Source organism: Venustampulla echinocandica (genome assembly GCF_003357145.1).
Source record: "Venustampulla echinocandica strain BP 5553 chromosome Unknown scaffold_5, whole genome shotgun sequence".
Lineage (NCBI taxonomy): Eukaryota > Fungi > Ascomycota > Leotiomycetes > Helotiales > Pleuroascaceae > Venustampulla > Venustampulla echinocandica.
In genome coordinates, this window is record NW_022474210.1 from 92312 (window position 1) to 118937 (window position 26626).

Genomic DNA, 26626 nt, shown 5'->3' on the forward strand with positions numbered 1-26626 from the left:
TGTTGAAAGTTGCGAACCTGCAGCTATGCTTTTCCTTGTCTAGTGTAGTGGCTTTAATTTCCCCGAGCTGAGTAAGAATGTATGATATCCTACCGATTCACCGTTGGTTTTAGCCGAGCTGCTATGGATTCGAATGCAGATATTCACCGAGAAGACCACCAAATATAAAAGTATTGCACATGCTATTATTTCTGCTTATGCTCACTGAACAAATAGATTGACTATGTACAGATATAGAGTTGAATTTTAGAATACTCCTGATATTCCTCTACCTAGTAGATGATCTTCCATTATCATCAGGTATACCTTCATTATCCCCAGGGCCTGTGTAGGTTCCGCTGCGTTTTGTTGCATGACGAGTTCGGCCTTTAAGGATATTCCCCTTGTTGATGGCTTCAGTATCATCGTCCTCTACGTATCCATTGTCAGTGTAGTGGCTAAGGGCAAGTGAGGGCAATGCCTACGAAGTCTCGCAGAAGAATTTGGTTTGTTTCTTTCACGAGGGTGGTCAACCTCCGTTTCGTCCTTTATAATGGGAACTGGCTCGCCTCCTTGCCTCGGGTTCACGTAGTCATTATTGGTAGTGACATTGCCTTGGAGGAGCTCTTCGGTCGGAATGTCTTGTGAAGGAGTATATGCCTTATTGGGTTTATTAGACATGATGATTCTAGGTGAAAAATAAGTTTCTTTAGCGGTTGGGTATGAGATTGTACAACTGGGAATATATTCTAGAATGTTTGTAGGTTTGTTGTGTTGGCACTCGTTGGGTCTGGAGATGGGAAGATCTAGGTGGTATAAATGGGGGCGCAAGGTGATATCGTAAGTGCGTGACGGAGTATGGTCTGTGTATTCGCCATCTACTCAAGATGATGTAACAGCTAATTGAAGTAGAGAGTGCAGATACGCCTTAATATGACTCGATAGGTGGTCCGAATTTAAGATCAAATGGCCTCGCTATCAGAGACTTGAGTCACTTCACCAACCATTTGGTTCTATTCCACTCTGGCTCTCAAAATCCTCACCATTTCTTTTGCAAGTATTAGCGAACCCTCCCAATATTTTCTCAGAAGCTCTACTATGAGTGACATCAGAGATTTAGGGTAGGCTTCAAATCCGGAGTAGTCGGGGCTGTATCTTGGTGCCTCGAGACTCCCTTCCGGTATTTTCGAAAGTATTCTAAAACTCTATACCTGTGCAGGGAGGAGGACTTATTAATAGCGCATATCCGAATGTTATCATTTGTATTTGCCTGCTCATCTCGTTCTATGTTGCTTTTAGACATTCTTCTTCATAGCGAGATGCGATTCATTCCGTCTGTATTTCGGTTATATCATACTACTAGAGTCATGCAAAAGTGTATTTGCTGCCGGTATCGAGGAATGTTTCAGCAGAGTTATCGGGAACATACGGAACAAGTGACGCAAATTCGTCCATATATTGCAGCATCAGAGTAATGTTTGCTTTTTACCAAGAAGCGTGGTAATAGTTTCCGTAAGGGGTGACGTTTGGTCGAACCAGAACGAATTACAAAGGCTGTGATGACGGCCTTAAGCAAGCAATGTTTCACTTATAGCTGTTGATAAGACTAGTTAATAGTGTTACTGTGACATCAGGCTCAAATCGAGAGCATAAATACTCCCCTACTTCCTCGAGTATGATTCTTACCTCTTCAGATCACGTTGAAATATTACCCAAAGCTCCTTGGCGAACGTTAAACACTAGCCCATATCTCTTATATCCTACCGAACACTGTACGCTAGTTACACACATCATGGCTCCAACCAAGAACCAAAACCCCGGCAACTTCGCCAATAGGCCCCATGATGAAGTAGAAGGAATAGCTCGCAAGGGCGGTCAACACAGTCACTCGGGTGGCTTTGCTCACATGGACCCAGACAAACAGGTCAGTCGCATGTTAAGCCGTACGTAAGTTGGAGTGCTGGATATAGTGCTGACGTTTCTATTTTCTATAGAGAGAAATCGCTTCAGAAGGTGGAAGAGCCTCTAGCGGAAAGTTCACGCCTGGCAGTCAGAAAGCGAGAGAGGCGGGAGCCAAGGGAGGGGCTTCGGGGAGAAGTCATTACGAGGAGTAAAATTGTGGACTGATGTATGATGAAATGAAATGAAATTGTTAGTTGTGTATGATTATGAAGGTGTATGTCAAACGTTATTTGTAAGAAATGAGAACAAATGGCTCAGATAAAAACCTCAAATCTGTATGAATATTAATATGATCCTCCCCGAGCTGTGTTATACTCATAGGGGATATCGAACCCTCTGTATTGATTAGGGTAGGGTATATATTTGACAGTAGCTTAACTATGCGTATAATACGAGGAATTGGCCATCATAACCCGATCGCTGATTCCTATAACTTATACAACACGTTGATTTAGGTATACGAAGATTTATCTTTATTTTGTGTTGTCTAAATCATAGAACGGGGCTAGATCCGACCCGTGTAATATCTGTATGATTAAAAGTCATACTATTATTATGCTTTGGGGCATAACCTTTTTACTATATATACTCTCCTGCAATTTGGTTTATATGTTCCTAGTATCAGTTGATGGCGTCAGTCCTGCTCAACCGGAACTTGGGGGGTGCGTCCGATTTACGAGGCTATGACATAACGCAATATTTAGGACTTCGCGAGGTGGAGGCCTCTGTTGACTGGGAACGCGCAGTTGGGGGGATAATGCCTTGCCGAGATTGTATATACCACTTGTTAAAGAGCACCTCTATGTATAAAATAACCTCTGCGGCATTTCAAACTTGTCTTCGTCCCTCGCAACAGGTCTCATATCTCTCAGACACATTATCTCAAGGGCCCATTCAGCGATGGGCGGCTCAGTAATTTCAGTTGCCATCAAACTGGAATCCCCAACTTGTATCCCTTAATTTATATAAAAGCATGTCAAGGATTTAACAAAATACCTACGATGATTTGCAAGGTATATTTAGAGGTGAACACATAAAAACCTGGTTAGGGGTCACACCTCCTACCCCTGGGAGGTAGGTACGGATGAAGAGCTAGGATATACAAACCTTAGTCACATGACTATATCCCGCTTGACTGCCCTACAGAGGTATATAGATCATAATAAGCGATTATGGTGCTAAGGAAGACAAAGGCGGCCACTTGGCTAAGTGGTTCGGGTCAAATTATCTTCTGGAGAGGATCGATAGGGCCGAAATCGACAAAACACGACAATAAAAGAAATCGATAAAAAGCGACAAGAGATGTAGGCAATCGACGGGGCTGAATTCTTTTGCTTGCAGGGTATATAATAATATTCTTGCCTCTTTTTCCTGACTTCCTCTTTTCCCTTTATAACAGATATCGAGATACTTCAGTTTCTTCACGTGGCCAACCCGAGTATTGTGGGTTGCGATTTGGTGAGTGAGGCCACCGCCTACCTAGGCGAATTGGCTACTGCCTGTGTACCTGATCAGCCTCTGTTTCTGTGTTCTGTAGGGGTGATTGATTGCATTTGCCATATATTGGGATTGCGACGCGTACAATACTGCTACCCGTGTCCCTAATCTGATTTTGTCCTTCCTATTGTCTTTACCTTTCACTATCCACCATTACACCGCCCTTAATATTCACTTATAGGTAGCTGGAAAACAACCTGTGTTTATATAGAACGCATTATAGTAGAATACGAAGTAATTAAAGCCGAAAACTTCCGGAGTAGGAGGTGAAGCGAGTACCTACGTAGTAAAGTCCAGTTTGCTACCCCCGTATCGATCCAGCTTTACTAATATAGCCTTTTATTCGGCTCACTTTGGTTTTCTTTCTTTCTTTATACTCGAGTAATTGCATCATAACATGAATTCAATTGTACCGGCAGCAAAATAAAACGAATCTAGATTCAACTCCGTACCTATAGGTACCTTGGCAGGCAACACAACACTTCTTAATCCCGGGCAAGCACGTGGTATGCTAAAATCGCAACCGAGCAAAAGGGGGGAAGGGGGGGAATAGATACGTACTTCGTACTCGTACCAAACCCCATAAGGAAGAATTCGCGTTCGCTACGGAGCACGGCCGCTATGATAAACCTAAAAGTGACCTCACCACCCAACCTCATCTCTATGCACACTTCGTACACACTCAACAAGAGCGCACAATGCAATGGACACGCATCATTGATATAGTCGGTAGCCAGCAGTTTCACTGGCGGCTGCGGCATATGAGACAGTAAGCACCTGACCCCCCGTTGCTCAGTGGGAGTTGGCATATGGGAGCAGAGGCAAATATTCTACTCTGCGGTAGGTAAGTGGCACGGAATTGGAATGGAGATAGGGATAGTGGTGGGCAATGGAGCCATGCCCATATTACGTCACATCCTTATCTCTGTTCTGGTGATTCTCAATTCGTACTTTATCCAATGACGTAGCTTAGTGGCCATTTCAGACCCGGTTTATTTGCTTCAAGATTTTAATTTCTAGAGGTGTTTGCCAGAGCCCTATCAATTTATTGTTCCACTTCGAGATTTAGACAATACACCATCTCCAAACGCATCTCCATTCCCGTTCCTATCACTGCTCACTACTCATTTTTCACTACTCACCACTATCTACTCACCGTCGCAATGCCGCGCAAAGTCTATCTCACCGCAATCGACCGCCAACCTAGCATCGCGACCGTTGAACTGCCCCTCTCCAACCCAAATTTCTCCAAAGAAATAAACCTAGAGGTTGGGGGTAGTATATTTGTATCCTAAGTGCAAGGGCCTAAACAAGCTGGGCCGATGTAGCACGAAACTGGCGAGGAGAAGATGGCCTTTGGTATTCCAAAGCAGACGGGCGCTGATGGTATCGCACCACATGAATGAAGGCAGCAACTCTTATACTTCAAGGCTTACGCCTTACGATTTAAAGGCGAGCTGGAGGATAGGAAGATAAGGCTAAGTGGCAGTTAAAGTTGTGTTATTGGGGAAATAACAAACAGTTCCTTGTAGCTTTAGCAACGTGGGACTTTCAAGTGGCGATGCAATGGTCGTTCCTAGAGTTGCTGAAAAGGTTTCTGGTGTTATAATTGCTGGGGATGTTGATGGACGTGGAGGGAGTCCTGGGTGTGGCCTGAAAGGAGCTATCGATGCCTCTTCTACTATTATCGATGGTGGAATTCAGGCTCCAAGTGGTGCCCCACTCGGTCCCACAGTTTCCAACCTTCTTTTATCAATTCACATTGAATTTGGTCCGCCGGTTCCGAGAATTTTATGACTCGATTTTTGGTGGTTGAATCGTATTCCTTTTTCAAGAGCTAGAACGGTTGTTGCACAGGAACAGTATACCTCGTCACTGTCTCTAGGTTTCCCTGCAAACCATTTTCCCTAACGTGTTCCTAATCCGAGTAGTCCATCCTTTATTATCGTCGCTGTTCGACTGTGGGCTAATGATATAAAGGCAAGTGCCTCAAGCATCGATACATTGCTTATAGATAACATAGCTGCCGGTTCATTTGTTTTCTTCGAAGTACCACGCTGTACCTGACTGGTGATACGACGAGGAGGAAACCCGAGAGTGATCGCATTTAAAAATCTTTGATGTCTATGTGGATCACTACCGGGGCTTCGTCATATTTGAACTTTGCTGTAAGAGCCACCTATCCGCTCCGATGCTACGCTACGCAAGTGCAGTATTGATCCTGACGACATCGAAGCACTATCAACGCTGTTGCCATAATCACCTTATTCACGGCAACTACGGAAAACTAATCTTATATAACGCAAATGAAGTCCCACGGTGTGTATAATACCAACTTGCACCCTCAATGCCGCAGAGTTATAGGCGTTGTTCTCCCTAACCTAGTTTATTTCTGAGATTCTATTTTGGCCATTGATAGGACATTGCTAGTAGCATCATGTTGCTCAACATCAGGTATCTCGCCTTCTTTGGGGTGGCGGTCGCGATTCCAGACGAGAGGGTAAGGCAAGCTTCTGCGAGTTCGAGCCGTTCGAGTTCCATCAGCAGTATTCTCAGCTCCTTTTCAAGCGCGTCGTCGTCTTCAGCATCGGCGTCAGCGTCGGCTTCGACGTCGACGTCAACTACATCAAATTCAACAGCATCAAATCCTCAAGGAGCAATCAACACGACCATCCTAGCACCAAGCATTTCTCATCTGCCACCTGGCCCGAATGCAACCTCGTACCCGTCTGATGGGAAACTTCACGCCCCTGAACCAGCACCATATACCCCAGCAGGCGGCCTGGGCACGAATGGCAGTGAGCCGGTCTATGTTCCACAGTCGGATTTTGACTTCGAGTCATTGGTGAGTATTTGAGAAGCCCTTAGCTCACCATATGTCGCTAATATTATTCCCTTCAGGCGCTAGTCCTTTATCAAGAATACATAGAGCTGGATCTCTTCCGCAGTGCGTTGAAACGATTTAGCGTCCAGGAATTCGAGGCGGAGGGAATAAACTCAGAGTATCGTGAACTCATACGGTTCATGAGTGATCAGGAAGTTGGCCATGCCACGATGGTCGCAAATATACTAGGGCCCAAGGCTCCCCAGCCCTGTAATTACAGTTATCCATTCACCACTGTCGGCAGCTTCATCGATTACAGCCAGAAAAGCACTCGATATGGAGAGTCAGGTGTTCTTGGCTTCCTCGCTCACTTGAACTCTCGACCAGCAGCAAGTCTACTATCGCAGTCCATCACGACGGAATCCCGACAACAGGCCATATTCCGTCAATTCAAGGGTTTATTCCCGATGCCTATTTACTTCGTCCCTGGAATCCCGCAATCCTGGCACTGGACTCTCTTGGCCCCAAGCATCTCCAGCTGCCCCTCCAACCAAACACGACTAATTTGGCAAAATTTCCCCGCCCTTACGATCGGCAACAATCCAAACAGCAGCAATAGCGGTGGAGTGTTCAATACGCCTGCTATCTCACATAACCTCAGCAACCCCTTGACTTATCCAGGACGTGAAGTCCAGCTCTCCTGGGAACTTCCGGGGAAACCAGTGGGACCTGACAAGTCCTACATTACCAACACGACTGCTGGTGCGCCTAAATTTGTTGCTTGGGTGTCGTCATTGAATGTGACTTACTCGCCGTTGAAAACGATCAACAATACTTCCGGAACGACGATCCAGCCCAACACAACAACTTTAGGCGGCGCTCCTGCTATTAATGGCACGATGTTCATCGCGGTTACGGATACAGATCTAGTTGTTACGCCGTTCAATCTCAGTATGATCAATCCACATGTAGTTGCTGGGCCGGCATTGTACCAAGCTGGATGAATTGAACTGGGAAAAGCATGGGAATCCAACCGATATGACCGGAGCACGAGGATATCTCTGTATAGATAGCCTCTCTTGGAGTGTATATAGAATCAAATTAATTCACTTAATACAGCTATTTAATGAAAATTGCAACGCGTTTCTTCGCTAGCAGGCTTTGGTATGTGCTATACCACCTAGAAGCTAAAATAACCCCCCAAAGCCACATAGTTTCGAGAACCTTCCCCTGATCCTCGGCTGAATATCGGAAAATTGCCCTGTCCCATTTCTAAGAAAAAAGAGAGCAGCTATAGGAACATGCCATTTGAACCTAGCATTCAATTGATATATAAAAACTGTAACCTATAGATAGTATCATATATTGAAGTATTCAAATTATTTGCTACAGCTATGATAATATGATAAAAGACTAACGTCTTGAGTCGGTATTTAATCTAGGCCATAATGCCATCGACAACACGTTTGACCAGGAAAGCTAATATCCTTTCTCGAATATATCAAAATATATGGATAACTTGCTTTTCTAGTTTTCCTAAATTTAGCTAATTTTTTTATTCTGATATACCATCGCCTTGATACTGTTTGTGCACCTCTACTAGTTAGTGCATGTAGTTATTAAATGTCCCTTCACATCGAGTAGGACTTATTCTATCTAGGCGGCATGACGTCGCATGAGTGTTAATATTAGACAACGAAGATATAATTTGAACCAAGTTCGCCATAGGCAACAAACTATAAGATGTGGCTCTTAAATTACATTCATAGGCTTGTTGATTACACTCTTAGTTTCGTAAAATTAGTACATAGCCGAGAGATCACATGGTAGACTCTCGATCGCAAAACCGGCTAGTACAAATGAGGGAAATAGCTGGCGTGGAAGAAGTTAAAGCTCTTGTTACTCTTTAACCCATTTATAGAATGTATCGACAATACATAATTATTGCGCTTGTGGAATCATGAAAAGATAGTTGAAGTGGGTAGGCCGCAGAAAGACCGTTGAACCTTAGTCATCGGCCACTCAAGTTTATATGAACGTCTGGCTCTTCAGACGTATTTAACTCTTGCGCTTATTATCTCAGGGTTCATATTTCGCAGCAAATTCAATTGACTCCACAAAGTTTACTCGCCCTCACAAGTTCACCACCATGTCTTCAACGAAGCTCGACTTCGAAATGACGCCCGAGCTCGAAGAGATCCTCCAACGCGAACTTCGAGAACCCGGTCGCTCTCTGCTACACCCCTCCCTGAAACCCAATACACAACTATATGGCTTCAAGATGTAATCTGGATAAGTGCTTGATAAACTCTAAAGAGAGAAGACTCCTCAGAAGGAGAGCTCCAGGATTACTCTAAATACATGTAATGAATAAAGAGCCTGCAGAGCTATGCAGGTTTCCGAGCAATAAACAAGCAATCAACGGGAGGAACGGTGATTCCAGAGTCTACTAGAACCAACTTTTCAGGGTGGTTTATGATGCGGAAATGAAACTTCCTGAGCCTGATGATAAGAAAGCGATTCTAGCATGGCTTGGGATTAATGAGAGCGTTCCTGAGAGCGTGTTAAAAGATTACGAAGAACGTCTTGCCGGCGATGTTCCCGAGCTATATGGACTAGTGTTGTATCAATTATAGATACCAGAAGCAACCTTGGTTAATCAATTTGTTATGATATTTCTTCTCGGAATTGGCTAGGAATGGGACCTGAATGAAGCCGAAGATTTCGGTATGTAACATTCTTATCCAGCGTCTGATCGAATCGCCACTTGTTAATTTATATTGAATCCAAAGAAGGATATGTGAATTCGGTATTTGGTATAGGCTTAAGGCCCGAATTTGCATTACTATGTGGAATGCATCCGGAGAAAGGATGTACAGTGGAAGAGCGGGAACGATGGCATAATCACGCTATCGCACCATGTCGAGGATTTGTTCAAAGAATACGCTTCTGTGCTGATGCAATTGTGGAGGGATAGAGCAGAGAATAGATAAGTGGGAGTGGATTACGTTTGGTGGAGGGAATGGGGGCGTCCGGATTCATATCAATTTATTGCCTATACAGTCCGCCACTCACTTTCACTTACGGAGTAATAAGGTAATGAGAAGACTTGCGAGATGCTTACGTTCAAAGCCCACCCCCAATAAAAGCCGAGAAAGTAAGAAAAACGTTGTGCCGTCAGTTACCCGAATGAGTTGAAAAGACGTCCTCGTTCGGCTATAATGTTCCTACTACCGACAGGAAAGGGTGTGAGAAATGATGCTATGACTTCAGAGACTTTCTTCGAGAATAAAACCATGCAAAACCCCGATCGAGCCATGAATAGGGGTACTTGATTCTCTTCGGCTTAGCAATATCGCTCTCGAGGGAGCAGATGGCAAACTTTATCTCGAGGCCGATATTTTTGGAGGCCTTATGCCGTACCACGCGGAGAACGGGGGTCAGCGGAAATGCTTTCACCGAATCGGCGTGGAACTCAGGAACCTATCTAAATGGGCTTGGCCGTCCTCGCTCTAGGAAAACGCATCCACTTCTAGGAGAAATCTTTTGGCTGAAGCAACACGGTAGGGATGCATCTTAACCATCCGGTTCATTATTATATATCCTCAACTTCAAATTTTACAAGTAAGGAACACTTTGTCTCCCTCCCCTTCAAGTCCAGCATGCGGATGAAATTCCACCCAGGCGCCACATACATGATCCTTACTGCGGCAACCGCAAAGATTGGATTGCTGGCAAAGCTATCATCGCTTTTGATCAGCATACGAAGGAACACCAGCTCGTTGTCCTCATATTCCCATTCCAGCGTCTCGTTCCAGACCGGATCTGTTGGCGGTGGGTTCTCGCCTTTGTGCAGGAAGCCAAGCTTGTGGTGCTTGTAGGGCACCGTTTTGCGTTTGGGTGGATTATTCTCCAAGTCATCTGCATGAACGAGCGTGCAGGTGACATACGGCTTGATGTCGTCTGCTTCGCGGCCTTCTGGGAGTGGTACGTCTGATGCTCCAGCGACGTGGAAACGCAGCTTCTTCCTCTTGCCCGTGTTAAGCTTCCCGTCGCCACCAGCGCGGAGGGCCGCAGGCTTTAGCACGTATCCATCTGAGCCACTGAATAGCGCCTCGTTAAGCTGCACACTGGCACCGAAAGATTGCCAGTTGAGTGCGCATATCTGGGCTCCGACACCCCAGAAGGGGACCGGTTTGAGGTTTTTGGACGAGATGCGGGTGCCCTTGGGATACACGCGCATGAGATGCTGCGCATTGTGGCGAGCAATCTTTTCGCTCTCAACCGGCATGTGGGATGCCAACCCGGACTCCGAAATGTTTATGAGATGATGGTGGGGGCCGTTTTCGAGCTCACCTTGAACAAACCATGAGCTGTTGCTAGGCTTCACTGACTGGGCGTAGATGCCTAAGTCGGCGAGTTCCGACACGATGCCGGCGGGAGCGGCAGCTTTCTTCTTTTCGTTGTAAGCTTGGTGGGCTTGCTTTTCTTCTTCGTCCTCGTCGCTGGAGCTAGTATCGATCTCGTTGGGAAGGTGGTACTCAACAATGACACAAACTTTAGATCCGAGCTCTTCGAGGCTCACATGGTCGTCGGTACCCTGCTGCTCTTGGTGGCCTTTTTGTCTAACGGCTTGACTTAGGAGACGGTCGCCCAAGACCTCCTTCATGATTTGAACAAGACGCAGCTGCCCGTGAGCGCTACAGTGATTTTCAAGGGACAAAAGAATGGGTGCTGCTCGGTAGGCTTGTTCATTGATCGACTCGGCTGCCTCCTGGTCAACGACATCGCGGATGGTCTCGCAAACTGAGCGGAAGGTGATATGGGATACGAGTGTGTACCCGTGCGTGACCTTGGGCTCCTCATTATTCTCGTCGTCGTCCCAAGCGTCAATTTCAACGCAACGCGAGCCCGTTTTGAGCGCGGTCTCATAAGCATCGGCTGAAGAGCTCCCATAAAGCTGATGGGCGATCAAGTAAGTGTTATGGCTCGAGCTGATGAAGTAGTCGGGCAGTGGGTGTGACCTGTCTGTAACGGACGATGGGACATTGATATGTGGCTTGTCAAGGAGAGCCCGTACTGCTTCAGTCGGCTGATCGAAGCTGTCTAGGCCCGCGTTTTCCGTGGATAGGATTTTCTCATGGACGAGGAATGACTTTAGGGCCTGACTGACTCTGAGTTGATTCTTGGTGATGGCAGTTTGGCGAGCACCGTGGCCGCCTCCTGCGACGGTGGTGGAGTCGATCTCCCCTCCTACGTCGTCGTCATCGTCTTCTCGTTTCGACTTTGAGAAATGGTTTAATTTGGCTAGGCGTGAAGAAAGCATCGAAGGCAACCGTACGGGGTCGGACTCAAATTCTGAGAGTATTGGCACAGTATGGTCTAGCCCAGATGAATTGTATACGATGAGAGGTGCTCTTCGCTCGACTAAGACTCAGCTTTGGAGGGGTTTGTTGGCGGGGTAGTGCTGTGGCCTTGGAACCTTGGCGCGCTGGAAACAGACCGCACTGCAAAAGCAAGTTGTACCCGAAAGCCAAACGGACTGAGAGACCAGAACCCTAGGCTTGGTGCAGATCTGCACTGCCGCAGTTCAGGAAACGGAAGTGGCATTTGGTGGGGTCGTCCTTCGCCCGTGACTAAACCAGTATTCGAACTTGCACCGCTGTACTGGACTGGACTGCCGAACAGCACCGTAGAATAGAGCTATTCGCGCCGCTACTAAGTTAAGAAAAGTACTACATAGTATATTCCCCTTACTTAGTATAACTTTACTATTAGGAACACTATACCCTATTTTATATAAATAGTAGAACTCCTAAAAAAAGCTATAGAATATTATCAGGAGCGTATCACGGGGAGCGTGGAGCGCTATTCTATTGGGGCTCGGCTCTGGTCCGGGCTGAGTCCGACCATAGTCCAGGCCACACAACCCTTTGTCACGAATGCAAATAGGAGTGCCTTAATTAAAGAATTATCTCTCTATTCGACTCTAATCATAACTACGAAGATATTAAACTAAAGAGAGAAGAAGAGAGAGTACGACTTTTCTAGGGGTATATATCCCCCCATGTGGATCACGTGGCAGAGGCACGTGACAGTCCACTTGTTCGGTCAGTATAAGTGAGCGCACGTGTCAGGCGTCGCTCCAGAACCGTCCAGTATGTAAAGTTTGAAGAAGACAGTGCTAGAATAAGTGGTCTAAAAAGGGCTTGCGCCAAAATCGATAACTTTGTCTCCCGTTTTAAGGATATATCAAATTTACCTCGTAGGTTCCTTTCGCCTTAATACAGACTCTCTGTACCCTTTCCGCCTTTAACAGTCTCCCTCTATCCCTCCCCCGGGCAGAATTATCAAGCAGCAGACTGTAGAATAGAATCAAACCGCAATCATCCCAAACTTACCGGGCCATTAGTCCCGATAATAGACGAAGAAATAAAATGGCCACTATCTTAAGTTACCCAGGGGATGATGGGCATCCATTTTCTGCTCCCTGAAAAGGCTCCTTATAAAGCAGGAAAGAGAACAGAGAAGCAGTTGTCAAGGTTTTGTGTTCTTGCAGTCGGCTAGGGTCGTGCCGCCTTAGTCATTGGGTACGCGAGCTTGAGTAGTGCGAGATTTTGGCAAGTCGGCTGTAGAAAGCAGCGGCCAAACCTCAAAGTAGTAACCAATTTGCCGTCTAGTCTTTAAATAGAGTAAGTTAAGGCTAAATAACCTAGTTTGGATCTACATCGGCTCCGGCAAGAACTTTTATAAGTTTGAAAGGGGAGCGAGAACAGATACTATTATAATGTTTTAATAGGTTTAAAGAGGTAGCTATATTCTAGATAATAGGCATTAGTAAGATTTAGATTTAGACAATATGGAAACTATAACCGATTTGCGAGGGAGCTAAAAGAGGATTCCCTGAGTATAATCCAGCTAACTCATCAGCGTACTCAGGACTCACCAAAGTCCATTTCCGTCTTTCAACCTGAGCAGCCGCTACTCTAACCTGAGCTGACTCCTGTCAAGATTCGGCGCAGATTATACGGGTAGTTGTTTACTTTCGTCTCTACTCATGCCTGGTGCGGGGAACTGGCAAGGATGTTACATAAGTGGGCATGCTTACATGCTTACATGTCTAGGGAGGAGCTCGGCGTCTTTCTCGGTCGATACATCTAATCTTTCCCTGTTACATCTACCTAGGTACCAAGGTAGGTAAGATCTGTTCCTTTTATGTACCTTATGATATTTCGTTTTCGATAGGCAAGGCTGTGAGTACTGCTACGGCCTAAATTGCCGAAAAAATATGCTGCCGAGTGGCACTGAGATCAAAACTAATATTAGAATACGTCCTTCCTTCCTTCATCGCATGTTTCTGATACTGCCTATTATAATTATTTCTGTTCATTGAGCATACAATCGCCAAAATATTGGTCAATTCATCATGCTGCCATGGTCTCCCCATCCCTCACTCCTCGCACTGTCCCTTTTCGCATCATCCCAAGCCTCAATTCTCTCATTCGACTACATAATAATCGGCGGAGGTACTAGTGGCCTCGTCGTTGCAAGTCGGCTTTCAGAAGTCTCTCACATCAATGTTGCAGTAATTGAAGCAGGCGATTCTGTATTCAGCAATCCCAACGTAACGGATTTGAACAAATTCACGGCAGCTTTGGGGACGGAGATTGACTGGCAGTATGAGTCTACAGAACAGAAGTATGCAGGTCGGGGAAAAATTGCCTATCACGGAGGGAAAGCATTGGGTGGGACGAGTACGATTAATGGCATGACCTATATTCGGGCTGAAAAGGCGCAGATCGATTCTTGGGGGATAATTGGGAATAGGGGTTGGAACTGGGAGAGTCTATTGCCGTATTATGAGAAAAGTGAACAGTTTGTTGTTCCTACAGTCGCGCAGACAGAGGCGGGGGCATCCTACGTTCCTAGTGACCATGGAGAGAAAGGACTATTGAAGGTGGGGTATTCTTATGGGTTGCTAAATGGTTCTTTTGTGGACGAAGTGGAGGCTTCATGGAGCACATTGGGTATTTCTCATAATCCTGACTCTAATGGAGGTCATGTGCGTGGATTCACAGTCTGGCAAAGCACTCTTGATCGGGAAGCCAATGTTCGAGAGGATGCCGCGAGAGCATATTACTATCCTTTTCAGAGTCGACCGAATCTTCACGTGTTCCTGAAGACTACCGCCAACAAAATCATCTGGAAGGACTCGACAGAGATTATCGCAGACGGTGTTGAAATCACTTCTGCAAACGGAACAGTTAGCATGCTGAAAGCTAAGAAAGAAGTCATTGTTTCTGCAGGGTCACTCAGATCCCCAGCCATCCTTGAGCTTTCAGGTATTGGAAATCCAGGGTAAGCTGGAACCCCCCCTGAAACCTCAGTACTAACTCTCCTAGGATCCTAAGCAAATACGGAATACCGCTCAAAGTCCCCCTCCCTGGCGTTGGAGAGAATCTCCAAGACCAACCCAATACCGCCATCACTCTCCAAGCCCAGAGAGCATTCAACGGAACCATGGCATACGCAACATTTGGTTCCCTTGCCGACATCCGGATTAATCTCCCATCATCATCGAGCCTCAAATTGTGGGCAAGCACCGTATCCGCCGCAATCAACAGCTCCCTTCCCGCTACCTCCCTCTACCAACTCTTCCAAATTCAATACGCCCTTTTATCCCGTGGTGTACCAGATGCTGAAACAATCATTGGCACCACGATGAATTTCGGCTTGGGACCAAGTGGAGTTGTTGGCTCAGCGTTTTGGTTACTGATGCCTTTCTCGAGAGGAAGTGTTCATATCGCCTCCACAGACCCGAAGTTGTATCCGGATATCAACCCGAATTTCTTTCTGGTTGATTTTGATCTCGAAGTCCAAATTGCGATCGCAAAATGGACGAGGGAGTTTTGGGATACGGACCATATGCGGGGTATGGTTACCGAGTTGAGTCCTGGGTTTGAGGCCCTTCCGAGAAATGCCACAGATGAGGAGTGGGGTGACTGGGTTAAGGGTTCTTGTGAGTTTTCATTCATTCTTAATTTTGGTTCGGCTTGAAAGGATGTTGATATTGATGAGTAGTTTCTTCGAATTCCCACCCGCTGGGAACGGCGAGTATGATGTCTAGAGAACTAGGCGGGGTAGTGGACAGTAGGTTGAAAGTTTATGGCACGAAAAATATCAGGGTTGTAGATGCGAGTGTAATGCCTTTTCAAGTCAGTGGGCATTTAACGAGTACACTGTATGCTATGGCAGAGAAGGCGGCGGATTTGATAAAGGAAGATTTATTAAATGTGAAGCTCTGAGTTGCTAAGCCGCGCTTGTTGACATTGGCGAAAGAAAGACATGGCTGAACATTGTTAGGTATATACGCGTGGGTCAACGAATTCATGCTAGGACGCATGGGCGAACAATGGTAGTGTCGGTTTGAAAGTTGCCGTGATTAAGATGGCTAATATCTATAATCCGTATATCAACCTGCTACATTCGGCAGTTGGAACTCAACTCAACGCACGGTTGGCTTACTGAATGCCAACTAGAGAATATTCTTGTCTAAAAGTTTTACTTGAATTGCTAATAGGGGTATTACTATAATAGAGGTTCTATTAGTACTTTATAGTAAGGCTAATCCTCCTGTAAACGTTAATTTAACAACTATAGTAGTAGAACGTACTATGAAAAGTTTCCTGTAATAGATATAATATATTTGCGTCCTAGGCGTGTTATATAGCAGTTACTACTTAACAAGTTCTTAATAGCTATAGATAGATTATATTGCAAATCGGTTTACTAGTATTAAGTAGAAGCTAGGGTTAAAAATCCGGGCGCTTAGTATTGTTATGCCGGCCTTCTCCTACTAGCTTAGAGGATTGCACCGGCTGCTAAATTCTATCAGACTCGCTGAGGAATACTTCGTAGAGCTTCGGTAGCCACAAGACTTTTCCATCCCACTGAACTCTCGGTGAGAGTCCTCATGCTCAATATATTTCCGACACAAAGCACGAACATTCTTTCTATCATGACAATGCCAGTCTCTTCAGCAGCAGCAAACCCGCCGGATAACTATGACGCCCTGATTATTACAATTAGTGTTATCTTTCCTATTCTTTCTGCGGCCGTTGTCGTTGCACTATTCATCTCGATCCGTATGAGAAACGTATCTTTTGAGGTAGAAACTTACCCGCTCGTGACTGCTTTGGTAATTTACTCCTGTTAATCGTACCGAGTAGCAAAGACGAGGTGGTATATAACGGCGGAGAAAAAAAAATAGCCTTGACCAATTCGTTTTCAGCTGGCCATCAGATTTGATTCAACAAACTCAAATGTGTAGAATAGATTTACATATGCTTCGACAGCTGCTAACTTTGTTGGTTTAGACTGACATCTGTTTACTTTGAATATGAGGCAACTTTCTACTATCCAAAAAGAATTCTCTCTGCTCTTCGATCCATACCCGCTTGTTGCCAGGGCTGGCTCTTCATCTCCAGGTTTTCTTTGCTAGGAACTTCGTTCAAAGCACTTCGCAAGCTCTCAGTAAAGCCTTGCCCCTGATCATTATCTAGAGTAATATACCACTTATGCTTAGCAAATCACGATTTCCGCTTTCGCTGGTATTCTCGCATGCTGGTGGCTTGCCGATATTTCAGTTGGGATATTCGTTTGTGGTACTCCGATTCAGATGAATTAGGGCGCGTCATCACACAGTGCCTGCGGTGACATTGCAGCATTAGATATAATAGCCCCCAATTGTAACTCACAAGGTTACATGGAACCTATTAATAATATGACCAAGCTGGAAATGGAATCGTCGCTTCAGCGGCTAAAGCACGGGGAGTCGAAGGAGAGGTGATAACAGCTAGCTATCGAACCCAAACCCTAACTTGAACTAATTATACTTTAGACCGAAAAGGTGAGCAAGGCTGCTTTCTCAGAAATACTGGGTGAGTTAAGGCGAGTCAGGGCGAGGCGAACGAGCAATCCCAAACATGACTCAAATTAGAATTTGGAGGCAGAGAGTGTATTTCGACACCTCGGCTATGACTGCTTTCACCGGGTCGAATTAGTACAAGGATCTCTTCGAGAGCCTATTTTTGTTACAGATATGTGCTATCCTCTTATTCGACTATCAAGCCATCGGAAAATTCCCCGGTAAGTCTCCGCTGCCAATTGGAGCTCAAAGAATCCGGTGTATTGTCTCACGTATTCAAGGGAAGTATCCATATCATTCTTTCAAAGGGAATTGATTTATAGAGCAAGCTTGTTCAGTGGGAAGTTGAAAGCCAAGCTATGTAGGAAAGAAAAAGGAAAAAAGCAAAGCACATTCCTTTAACAGATAGCCAAATCTTTAAACCCTAGTATGAAAGCCTACTACTACCCCATCAGCAATGAGTAACTCACTGAAACCCCACACTACGGAATCATAGTCCCAGCTCACAAATGTGGCACACCACAAGCTAAAGCAACAAATCCAAATTCATGATCGTTTCGGCACTGTGGCAAATCAGTGATATCTTCCTCGAAGTCATTCATATGCGTTCCATCCCCTGCCCACTCATCCTGATCCCTTGCATGCTCAAAGATGATGCGCAGTGCACTCGCTGGAGAGCCTCCTTGCTGATAAAAACTTTTAGTCACAGGGGGCCACTCATTAGAATCCCTCCAAGCATCAAGAATATTAACGATAGTGGGAGAAGTGTTGGCTCGGAGAGCAATAGCTGCATGAAGGAAAATATTTCCGAATCCCTGTCGTAGGGATTTGTTGGTGATGAAGTTCCGTTGAATATCTAGAGCCACATGAATGATCATGTCCTCCTGCAGTTGACACCAAGTGTCTCCATCTTCATTAACGACGTCGTCGGATAACATGTCGTGGCCTATTTCCGCCTGACAGAGAAGTGCAAACTTCATACGAGGTGAGAGGAAGCCGTCAATACACTCGCCGCATGTACATCCAAACTTAAATCGTAGAAATTGTATGCCAGTACCCATCCCGTTCCCATGAAGAGCGGCGAGGCATCCAATAGCTTCGGCAGGGAACCCAGGAAATACGTCAGACACACAGATAGTCATCATTCCCCTCTCGTATATAGTTCGTTTTAACTCGAGGTGGGATTTCAGTGCCTCCAGTGGAGTATACCCTTCCACGTTCCTGGCAGAGCTGAGAACTTGGTGCCCGTCGACATTTTCCAGCAACCACTGTACACTTTTGACCTTCAGCTCGCAAGCAGCGACGTGTAAGATGTTCTTGCGGTAACGGTCCACTTTCGCCCAATCTTCTCCAGAATTTCCTGGCTTGTTGAATTCTTTGTAGAGCTTCACACATTCACTGTCCGGGAGAGTGATCGTCGCATGGTGGAGGGGGAGGCGATCCTGCAACAGCTTTAAACTCTTTGAATGTTTACCTGGATCTGCAAAGAAACCCTCAAAATTTGTCTCTTCATTGTCTCCCACCTCTGGATCATCCTCCTCCGCCTGCTCTTTTGCTGGATCGAAATCATCAACTGACAGAATTTTATGAGCTTTATGATTAGGGTCGGTAGCAAGACCAAAGCAGTAAGATGCGCCAATCCGACGGAAACCCAGTGAGCGGTAAAAAGATACCGCAGCTTCTCGAGCGCGAATACGAATATCTCGCTGCTCTCGATTCGACTTTCCCTCTGTATCCTTCCTAATATCGTGAGTGAGCCACCCTGGGTTGACAAGTGTAAAGGCGGGGTGTCTTCCTTCAGCACGAGCTTTGTGAATAAGGGAAGTAGCCAATATCTTTCCCACGCCCTTCCGGCGAAAAGGTCTTTCGATGTGCATGTACTCGATAATAAAAAGAGAGCCACGGTCGAGTTCACTGGCCCAGCAACCAGTACCTTTGCGGACGATATGATCTATGAACTCCTGTTTAAGACGGCCGTAGCGGTCAAAAGTCTCAAACGCAACCGTGGAAAGTTCTTGACATGGTTTTCCCATATCGCGCCAGAAGTTCGATCTGATCCAACCCCTCTTCACATATCTGCCAAACCCTCTTCCAATTTCCTTTCCGTCGTAGCTACAACGGACATGTATGGTCCGCATCCACATTTCAAATTCGTCGTCGTCTTCTTGTAGGTAGAGTTTGATTGTGACTTGACCAGCGACGGATTCGCCTAGTGAATACTCCTGCTCTTCTACCTCGGACTCCGGCGGACCTCTGTCGCCCTCTTTGTCGAAATAATCGCCGTGATCATGTAAGTCATCTTCCGAATCATCCATCATATCTTCTAGATATTCATCTTCGTCCATATCTTCGACCTCATCATCCGAGTTTTGGGAAGAAGGTGTGTTTTCCCCGTCGTTGACCATATCAGCATCGGCCATAGGAGAGCTCGTAGCAGCGGGTGCCACTAGATCATCTTTACCTGATTAGAACCATGAGTAAACATTGGCTTGGAGGCAAAGATTTACCATTACCGCCTGTGCAACGTCGCTTATGATCGGTACCCATCGCTGTGATTGATTTGGATAAATTCTCGTTGTTCTCGCGCCCTGGTGATACTGATACAGCCTTGCGCTTGTCGCAACGTGCTGACTCGCCCTCCATGGTAGAAACTAAACGCGAAGTACTTTTTCACGGAGCTCTTCAATAATCGGGATCTTTCAAAGAAGTGGAGAGACTCAGTCAGTTAGTGACCTGTGCGATCAAACCTGGAGAGTAGTTGGTTGTGCGGCGATGCAATGAGTGTCGCCAAGGCAGCAAGGCTGAAGTGACTGGTGTAACCTCATTCCTTTCCCCCTTCCGTATCCGGATCCTACAATTGCCGACCTATCTATCCCGACCCCTTTAAACCCTACCTAGGGGTACTTACTACTAGCTAAACATTTTACATACTTGTACGAGTGTTCCCGTGCTGAGACTCATGTCGCCCTTCTGGAAGATTTTCATGAGGCATGATGTTTGTCCATCTTCCTCAGATTCATCCAAACGTCAAACAAGCAGTACCCAGGGGTACGAACAGAAAATAATTGAACTTCGCTCTGGCGGTCGTAGATATTCATACAGCATCTAAGCGATCCGCGCCTACTCCGACTCGTATGGCAGGGTGACTCCACCTCTGCGCTGCCCTTTGTGGAAAGTTTTCCAAATCTTTTGCATCCTCAAGAGATCTCTAGAGCCAGTGTTGTTACTACCTCACTCTGGCCGGACAGATAGTAGTTCTGGTTGATTTTGCAGTACAGTCACACTAGTAAACGCTCACGGGTTACCCTGTGACCGAGAATTCTCTCGTTATGAGGGGACGAGATAAACCGTTTATCAGGAATTGGCAATGAGGTCGAACTCGTTCCAATTATCTGTTAACCTAGATGCCCCATTTACTGAAATGGTCGTCCGAGCATGCGGTGTCATGAGTGGCTATTGCGAAACGCCGGATTGCCTTTGCGAACGTCGCTTCCACATTGGGAATGCTAGAATGATGGCTGATGGGCGTTAGTAATGTGCAATTTATAGATCTCGAGGCAAGGCGATATGATGCGCCAGGACTCACTCGTCTTAATATTCGTCTCCGCGAAAACTAGGCTCAACCGGTGAAAAGCACCCTGGGGCAGCTCCTAGCCCGATTTCCTGTTAGTGGTCTGCACTGTTGGCCGCTAGGCTTGCTGAGAAGATGCGGAGTCCTCCTGGAGGGCCGCTCTTAATAATAAGTTTTTCTCCCTTCCGGGTTCTTAATGGCTTTAAGTCATAGGGAAACAGCAATATAACAAAGTTGTCCGGAGCGTGACTCGGCATGCACCATTTGACTAGAGTGTTATCCTCTGGACAGCATCGACCAGGTCCGCCAATGAATGCAGACCTTCTCGTGTCAAAGGTGAGATAAAGTAGAATATATCCGGACCCAATTGGGGCCCTGTGCCTAGTACCTCAATCGCACGAAGGGGAACATCTTCAACGACCAAGTTTTGTGCGCCAACTGCCCGTTCATCCCCCTTCTCAGAGAGTATGTCACGGTGCAAGTCCACCTCGTCGAGATCACAGCAATTGGTGCGTGTATACGTAACATCACTAGTGGTTGAGATTTCAGCAGCCAATATTGAATCCGAGTCGTGCCATCCAACCTCGTCCGTCCGTCCATCTGCCCCTGCTTCTACAACCTCTCCCTTGGCTTGTGCACAAACACAGACCCCCCCGCGCCATAATACTACCTGATTAATCTTTTATGGTTCCCTTCAGCCAAAGCTTCCGTCCGTCTCTCTTGCAAAACCAGACCGTAACAGAGACCGTCTGGTGCGTTGTGGCTGGCTGCAAATACTTGACAGTCAATTCTGCAGTGACCGTAGCCAGCCTTTCAGCAGATTCCCCCGTAGTAGCTCTTGCATCTCCTGCTCCTAGTCCTTATTCGCGGTAAGCAAAATCCCCAGGACCTCATCCAGCGTTGAAGCAACAATCCCACCATGGCAGACATTCGGATAACCGTTGACACCGGATTCAAGTGCAAGGAGAGTTCGAACCTCCCCAGTCCGCGCACCTGATGATAGCGGTTTATTTTACAGTGATAGGCATGCTGAGATTGTCTGGTCGGTCTTCAGCGTCTTACCGATGAGTTCATCCTTGGTGCTCTGCTTGGGCGCTCGGAGCTGGTGGGAGTGATCGTGTATGTAGGATCATCGATGAGAGACGGACACCAGGGGATGGACTGAAATATGCTTCTCGCTCGGGTGGCCATTTTATAAATAAACCGGAGGAAGAGTAAGGTGTGCGGACCAACAAGTGTTGTAGGATGGAAGCATGTACCTATTCCTACAGTAGGTAGGTAGTCGTCGAGATAATCATGTCTAGCTGAGGCATTTCCCTTCCGCAACAGATAAAAGACGACTAGACGATCGGCAACAGTATGCGTCACGTGATGAGTATGCACGGTGCTCAACTTGGAGTTCACAACTATTTACAGGGTCAGAATCTTGAACGCTGGCAGGCACAAACGTCCTCCAAATTTTCGATAGCTGAACTCTTTCGCGCTTTGGCATAGGTCCGCAACTAGACTCGGAAAACTGAAAATGAGCGCAAAGATAGAAAAGATCATTGTTCGACTGCAGGAAAAGTAAGGCAACCAACTACGAAGTGTTCGCCCCGTTGTTAACCTCCACACAGAATTGGAGAAGGCCAATACTATGAAGCCCAGCAACAAACCCGAGTCGTCGCGGCGCGTTATGTCAAGCAAGAGAACTGGGCCGCAGCTATAGATATCATCTTCAATGTCGCATCATCGTTACTTAAAGCGGGGCAAGGGGGAAGTGGTGGTGATCTGGGTCTGCTCCTGATCGATGTCTACAAACAAGCAGAGCTCAAGCCGGATGCGGGCAACAAGGGCAAACTGTTGACTCTGCTACGACTGTTTGACAGCGAAGAACCTACGAGGAAGAAGTTTATTACAGAAATGATTGGGTAAGGCGGAGGAGTCATTGAAGAAGACGAGCGGTGCTAATAGTAGTGTAGATGGTCTTCGAAGTGCGGGGAGTACCCCGCTGGGGAACCGGATTTACATCATGTTACGGGATCATTATATGCGGAGGAACACGAGGTTTATGAGGCTGAAAGACACCTTACGCTAGGCACAAAGGACTCGCCAGAAGCTTTTGTGAAGATGGAGTATGAATGGTACAAACAGGACGATTCGCATACTGCGGCACGCTACGCTGCTCGTGTAGTCTTCCCCTACCTCCTTACGGGCAATGTACGCGATGCCTCGAGATCACTGCGACTTTTCACGAGTAGATTGGCGGAGGATAACAAGAGTTTGACGGTACAGGATGTCAGTAGTAGTACTGCGGACATGAGGATATATCCGAGTTTACCACTACTGAACTTCCTAGGCTTGCTTTTATTGGTTGTTCAAAAGGGAGCTGCAGACCTATTCAGAGAGCTGAAGACCAAATATGCGACCCATATCAAGGAGGTCGAAATTTGGGATGAGGCATTGCTGTCCATTGGGGAGATGTATTTCGGTATACAAAGGCCACGGCAGGGCAATCCGTTGTTTGATATGATGGGCAGCATGTTTGGAGGGGGTGGTGCTCCTGCGAAACCACAGCCTAAACGTGTAGGGGCAGCAGCACCGGCAGCAGAGGGTTTAGACTGAATTCCATACTATGCAAATACAAGTTTTAAGCAATAGTTTTCCATAACGCCTGGGTATCTTGAACGCCGTATGCAAACCCTAATTAACCCATTCCAACGCTACCGAATAGTAGGATCTGCTTCTGCTTCGTGCATCCAATTATCGTCTGCTAACGCTGCGACTTTCGTTCGGAGGCTAGACCTTACGGCTTCGAGTAACTCTATTGACCCTCAGTATGAGAACGACTCGCAAACAAATCAGAGCTTACCCGCCGGCTCACTAGGGGCACGGTTTCTATCCCGCTGATGATGCTTCACAGCATCTGCTAACCGCTGCCTCTCCTCTTCTCCGCCATCAGCACTTGGTCGCCTTCTGGAATGTGATTGCTTCTTACTCTGATCCTCATGTGTATCATCATTTCCTCCCTCCTCCTGCTCATCAAATGACTGCATCGGCGGATCTCCAATCTCGAACTCCCCATTCTTATCCCTTATTACGATATCCGATGTATCTGATTCGTGTTCGACATCTAGTCTGACGGTCTCAGCGGAAGTAGAGGTTGACGAGGTGGTGGGGCGCCGGCTGAGTTGGTGGTGGAAGAGGTTGCGTCGCACGCCGGTACTGCGGTGGCTGTGTGTGCTGCTTGATGTTGCATGCCGTCTTTCGGCCATCGCGCAATATTGTAATTATATCGGAATAATAAAATACGTTTGCATTGGTGGAACGAACGTTTATCGTATGTTGTGGGTATGGGTTGAAGATGTGGGGTTGCTGTGATTCGAAGTGTTTTGTAACCTGGAAGGCTTTGGGGCAAGACTCGCTTCGACTGTTTTCAACGTTCCGATCACAACACATTCTTTCTTCACATACATGTCTTTTACTTAAGGGGAGCCATCTATCGAGTATCCACCATGGATATTAGAAGACAATCGCGATCATGAATAATCATTTTGATATTCAGCCCATTGGCCGATTTGTCGGCCAGAGCGCTGCGATCAAACGCCCCAGGGTAAGTAAGACATCCGCGCTCCTCGGTTTGTTGTCTTGTTTCCTTTAGCAAGTGGATATCATTTTCATCCATGACCGTTCAAACCCTGCTCAAGGAATGGGCATTGTTTTTATGATTAAATTAGGGTCAAGTGGAGAAATAAATCCCCCTTCTCAGCCTTTGCATTCGTCTCTAGATAGTTTCCATTGAGTGGCCTTGAACAGATTTTGACATTTTGATCACCATTGCTCACCATTTTAAAAGGAAATAGCATGTTTCTCATATGATGACGAACATAACTTTCGTCTCGACGATTCCTCGGTTAGATATTACTACCCACCAACCTTAGGCGCTGATCTCTCTAAAGGCTTCGACACCTTTGAAAAGCTCGATGAGGCAGATGATGATCATCTTGATAGTCTACTAAAGACTATCATTGCCTATGAGCAGGAAATGGGAAAGCCTGTAGAAGCGGACGTTATCACATGGCGAGGCATGATGACCAAGGTACGCTGCTTACAATGCCATTAATAATGGAAGGGAAACGGCTAAGTTAATATAGTTCATGGCAGCGATATTCAGTGACAGAGACGGGTACTAGTCCTTAACTCAATAGAGGGATCACACGTTGACGCGAATAGTTTTGAAATGAATGCCACCTTTTTCCAAGTGAGTACGCCTTCATGACGAAACTTCGATGGATGGGCTAACAATTAATTCAAGAACACCATGTAGGCTTTCAAACAGGGTTCCATAACACAAGACTGATCAGGATAGTTTTATTGAGGAAAACCATAATTATAAATTGGAATCTCAGAGAAGACAGTCGCGACAAGTTACACAGCCGGGCCGACCGTCACAGGATATGATGAGCTTTTGGGGTATGATAAAGCCTGACCTACCCAAAGCTTTACTAATAGTTGCAGGCTACAAATTTGAGACGCTGAGCTTATTGCCCGCGCCATGGCCCGAGACCCCTAGAGACTATATCGAGAATCGCGAGAATCAACTTGTCCGCAATCATCTGCAGTACTGTTCTGTAGTAAGAACCGGAATTGGGAGCACACAAATGATACTTGGCGGAGAAGTAGATGCTGGTATGCAGACCCCTTGCGGTGATGCTAGTGATGCTTATGCTTACTGCCCTCATCAGTCTGGGATATCAAGCCCCCGGATGACCGTCCAATCAACTGGGTTGAGCTAAAGACCAGCGCCGATATTCGGAATGATAGAGATATGCTCAATTTCGAGCGAAAACTGATGAAATTTTGGATCCAGTCGTTTCTTTTGGGCGTTCCAAAGATTATTGTTGGATTTCGTACACCAGATGGCATCCTTAAGAGGATTGAGGAGATAGATACTGCCTCGATACCAGGAACAGTTAAACGGAGTGGGAAAGGAACGTGGGATGGGAATATGTGCATCAATTTTGCGTCGGCCTTACTCGAATGTAAGTCAGATATGCCAACAGAGGAAATCAACTGACATGGGGGACAGTTTTGAAAACCACGATAACAGGGGATGGGGTCTGGAGAATTCGGAGGAAGGAGCGGTCTTCGGCCGTTGAGGTTTTCAGGGTGGAAGAGACGGGACATGGAGATATTCTTTCTGATGACTTCATCAATTGGCGAATCAAGCTCGCTATGAGAGATACATAGCACTTCGGCATCGAGTCGCTGTTACATTTCGAAATTTGCCTGCTGAAAGTTAGCGCCACGTTTCTTTACAGAACTGTATAGTCACTAACACCTGGGTTTGGAGCGTGTTCAGCTATCCAAAAAAGCACATTCACCTTTGGACGAATACCCCTTCTTTTTGGACCAATGTCTCACCTCTTCCCAACGCAACGGAGTCTCCCGGGTCAGCGCAATGTCAAGCCATGGCCAGTTGCGAGTAAACGGCCCTCGATGTCATTTTAAACTCTTTTGCCCGTCCATGGAAAGATGGCATAAGTAGAATTAAGAATAAACAACAGGAACCGCTCCAATATCAGGGCTTGGATTGTTATTCCTTGGATCCCGACCGAATGCGTCTGACCCGAGAGTCACCCCGGTGTTGTCGCTCAACAATTCCGACTCGGGATTCACAACAATTACCTGTACACCGCAACAAGCCACCACGATAACAAAACGGTTCGCCGATGCTACACCGTCATACATAGCTCCTAAGATAAGATCTCTGAAGATTTCTGCTTCTCCCTGTTCCATTTTTGACTTCGCAAAATTGAGTCGGAAAAGTAATTGAGGAGTCGGCAACTCCCATCCCGGCCCGTTCCCGCGCTCTCCCCAGCGCTTC

At 46.3% G+C, this 26626-nt stretch overlaps 9 protein-coding genes across 9 annotated transcripts; 5 read left to right on the forward strand and 4 right to left on the reverse strand.

Annotated features, from left to right (window-relative positions):
- Positions 1-268: 268 nt before the first annotated feature.
- BP5553_06928 (uncharacterized protein) lies at positions 269-660 on the reverse strand (the record flags this gene model as incomplete). The annotated part of the gene is made up of 2 exons (XM_032015551.1): positions 269-411; positions 465-660. 2 exons carry the CDS (start codon positions 658-660, stop codon positions 269-271), a joined length of 339 nt encoding a protein of 112 aa, XP_031867820.1.
- A 1111-nt stretch (positions 661-1771) lies between these two features.
- Positions 1772-2093, forward strand: BP5553_06929 (Uncharacterized protein; the record flags this gene model as incomplete). The annotated part of the gene is made up of 2 exons (XM_032015552.1): positions 1772-1903; positions 1974-2093. The coding sequence occupies 2 exons, from the start codon at positions 1772-1774 to the stop codon at positions 2091-2093; spliced, it is 252 nt and encodes an 83-aa protein (XP_031867821.1).
- Positions 2094-5875: 3782 nt separating this feature from the next.
- On the forward strand, positions 5876-7266 carry BP5553_06930 (Protein rds1; the record flags this gene model as incomplete). Its single annotated transcript, XM_032015553.1, has 2 exons — positions 5876-6283; positions 6340-7266. The coding sequence occupies 2 exons, from the start codon at positions 5876-5878 to the stop codon at positions 7264-7266; spliced, it is 1335 nt and encodes a 444-aa protein (XP_031867822.1).
- Positions 7267-9857: 2591 nt separating this feature from the next.
- Positions 9858-11588, reverse strand: BP5553_06931 (Phosphoinositide phospholipase C; the record flags this gene model as incomplete). The annotated part of the gene is made up of 1 exon (XM_032015554.1): positions 9858-11588. The coding sequence occupies one exon, from the start codon at positions 11586-11588 to the stop codon at positions 9858-9860; it is 1731 nt and encodes a 576-aa protein (XP_031867823.1).
- Positions 11589-13688: 2100 nt separating this feature from the next.
- BP5553_06932 (Uncharacterized protein) lies at positions 13689-15567 on the forward strand (the record flags this gene model as incomplete). The annotated part of the gene is made up of 3 exons (XM_032015555.1): positions 13689-14620; positions 14665-15281; positions 15344-15567. The coding sequence occupies 3 exons, from the start codon at positions 13689-13691 to the stop codon at positions 15565-15567; spliced, it is 1773 nt and encodes a 590-aa protein (XP_031867824.1).
- Positions 15568-17692: 2125 nt separating this feature from the next.
- On the reverse strand, positions 17693-19832 carry BP5553_06933 (uncharacterized protein; the record flags this gene model as incomplete). The annotated part of the gene is made up of 2 exons (XM_032015556.1): positions 17693-19650; positions 19697-19832. 2 exons carry the CDS (start codon positions 19830-19832, stop codon positions 17693-17695), a joined length of 2094 nt encoding a protein of 697 aa, XP_031867825.1.
- Positions 19833-22282: 2450 nt separating this feature from the next.
- Positions 22283-23364, forward strand: BP5553_06934 (DUF410-domain-containing protein; the record flags this gene model as incomplete). The annotated part of the gene is made up of 3 exons (XM_032015557.1): positions 22283-22326; positions 22377-22670; positions 22722-23364. The coding sequence occupies 3 exons, from the start codon at positions 22283-22285 to the stop codon at positions 23362-23364; spliced, it is 981 nt and encodes a 326-aa protein (XP_031867826.1).
- A 98-nt stretch (positions 23365-23462) lies between these two features.
- On the reverse strand, positions 23463-24014 carry BP5553_06935 (UPF0220 protein; the record flags this gene model as incomplete). The annotated part of the gene is made up of 2 exons (XM_032015558.1): positions 23463-23563; positions 23612-24014. 2 exons carry the CDS (start codon positions 24012-24014, stop codon positions 23463-23465), a joined length of 504 nt encoding a protein of 167 aa, XP_031867827.1.
- Positions 24015-24280: 266 nt separating this feature from the next.
- BP5553_06936 (uncharacterized protein) lies at positions 24281-25989 on the forward strand (the record flags this gene model as incomplete). Its single annotated transcript, XM_032015559.1, has 8 exons — positions 24281-24352; positions 24596-24838; positions 24894-24925; positions 24973-25000; positions 25055-25062; positions 25109-25428; positions 25485-25781; positions 25829-25989. The coding sequence occupies 8 exons, from the start codon at positions 24281-24283 to the stop codon at positions 25987-25989; spliced, it is 1161 nt and encodes a 386-aa protein (XP_031867828.1).
- Positions 25990-26626: the final 637 nt, after the last annotated feature.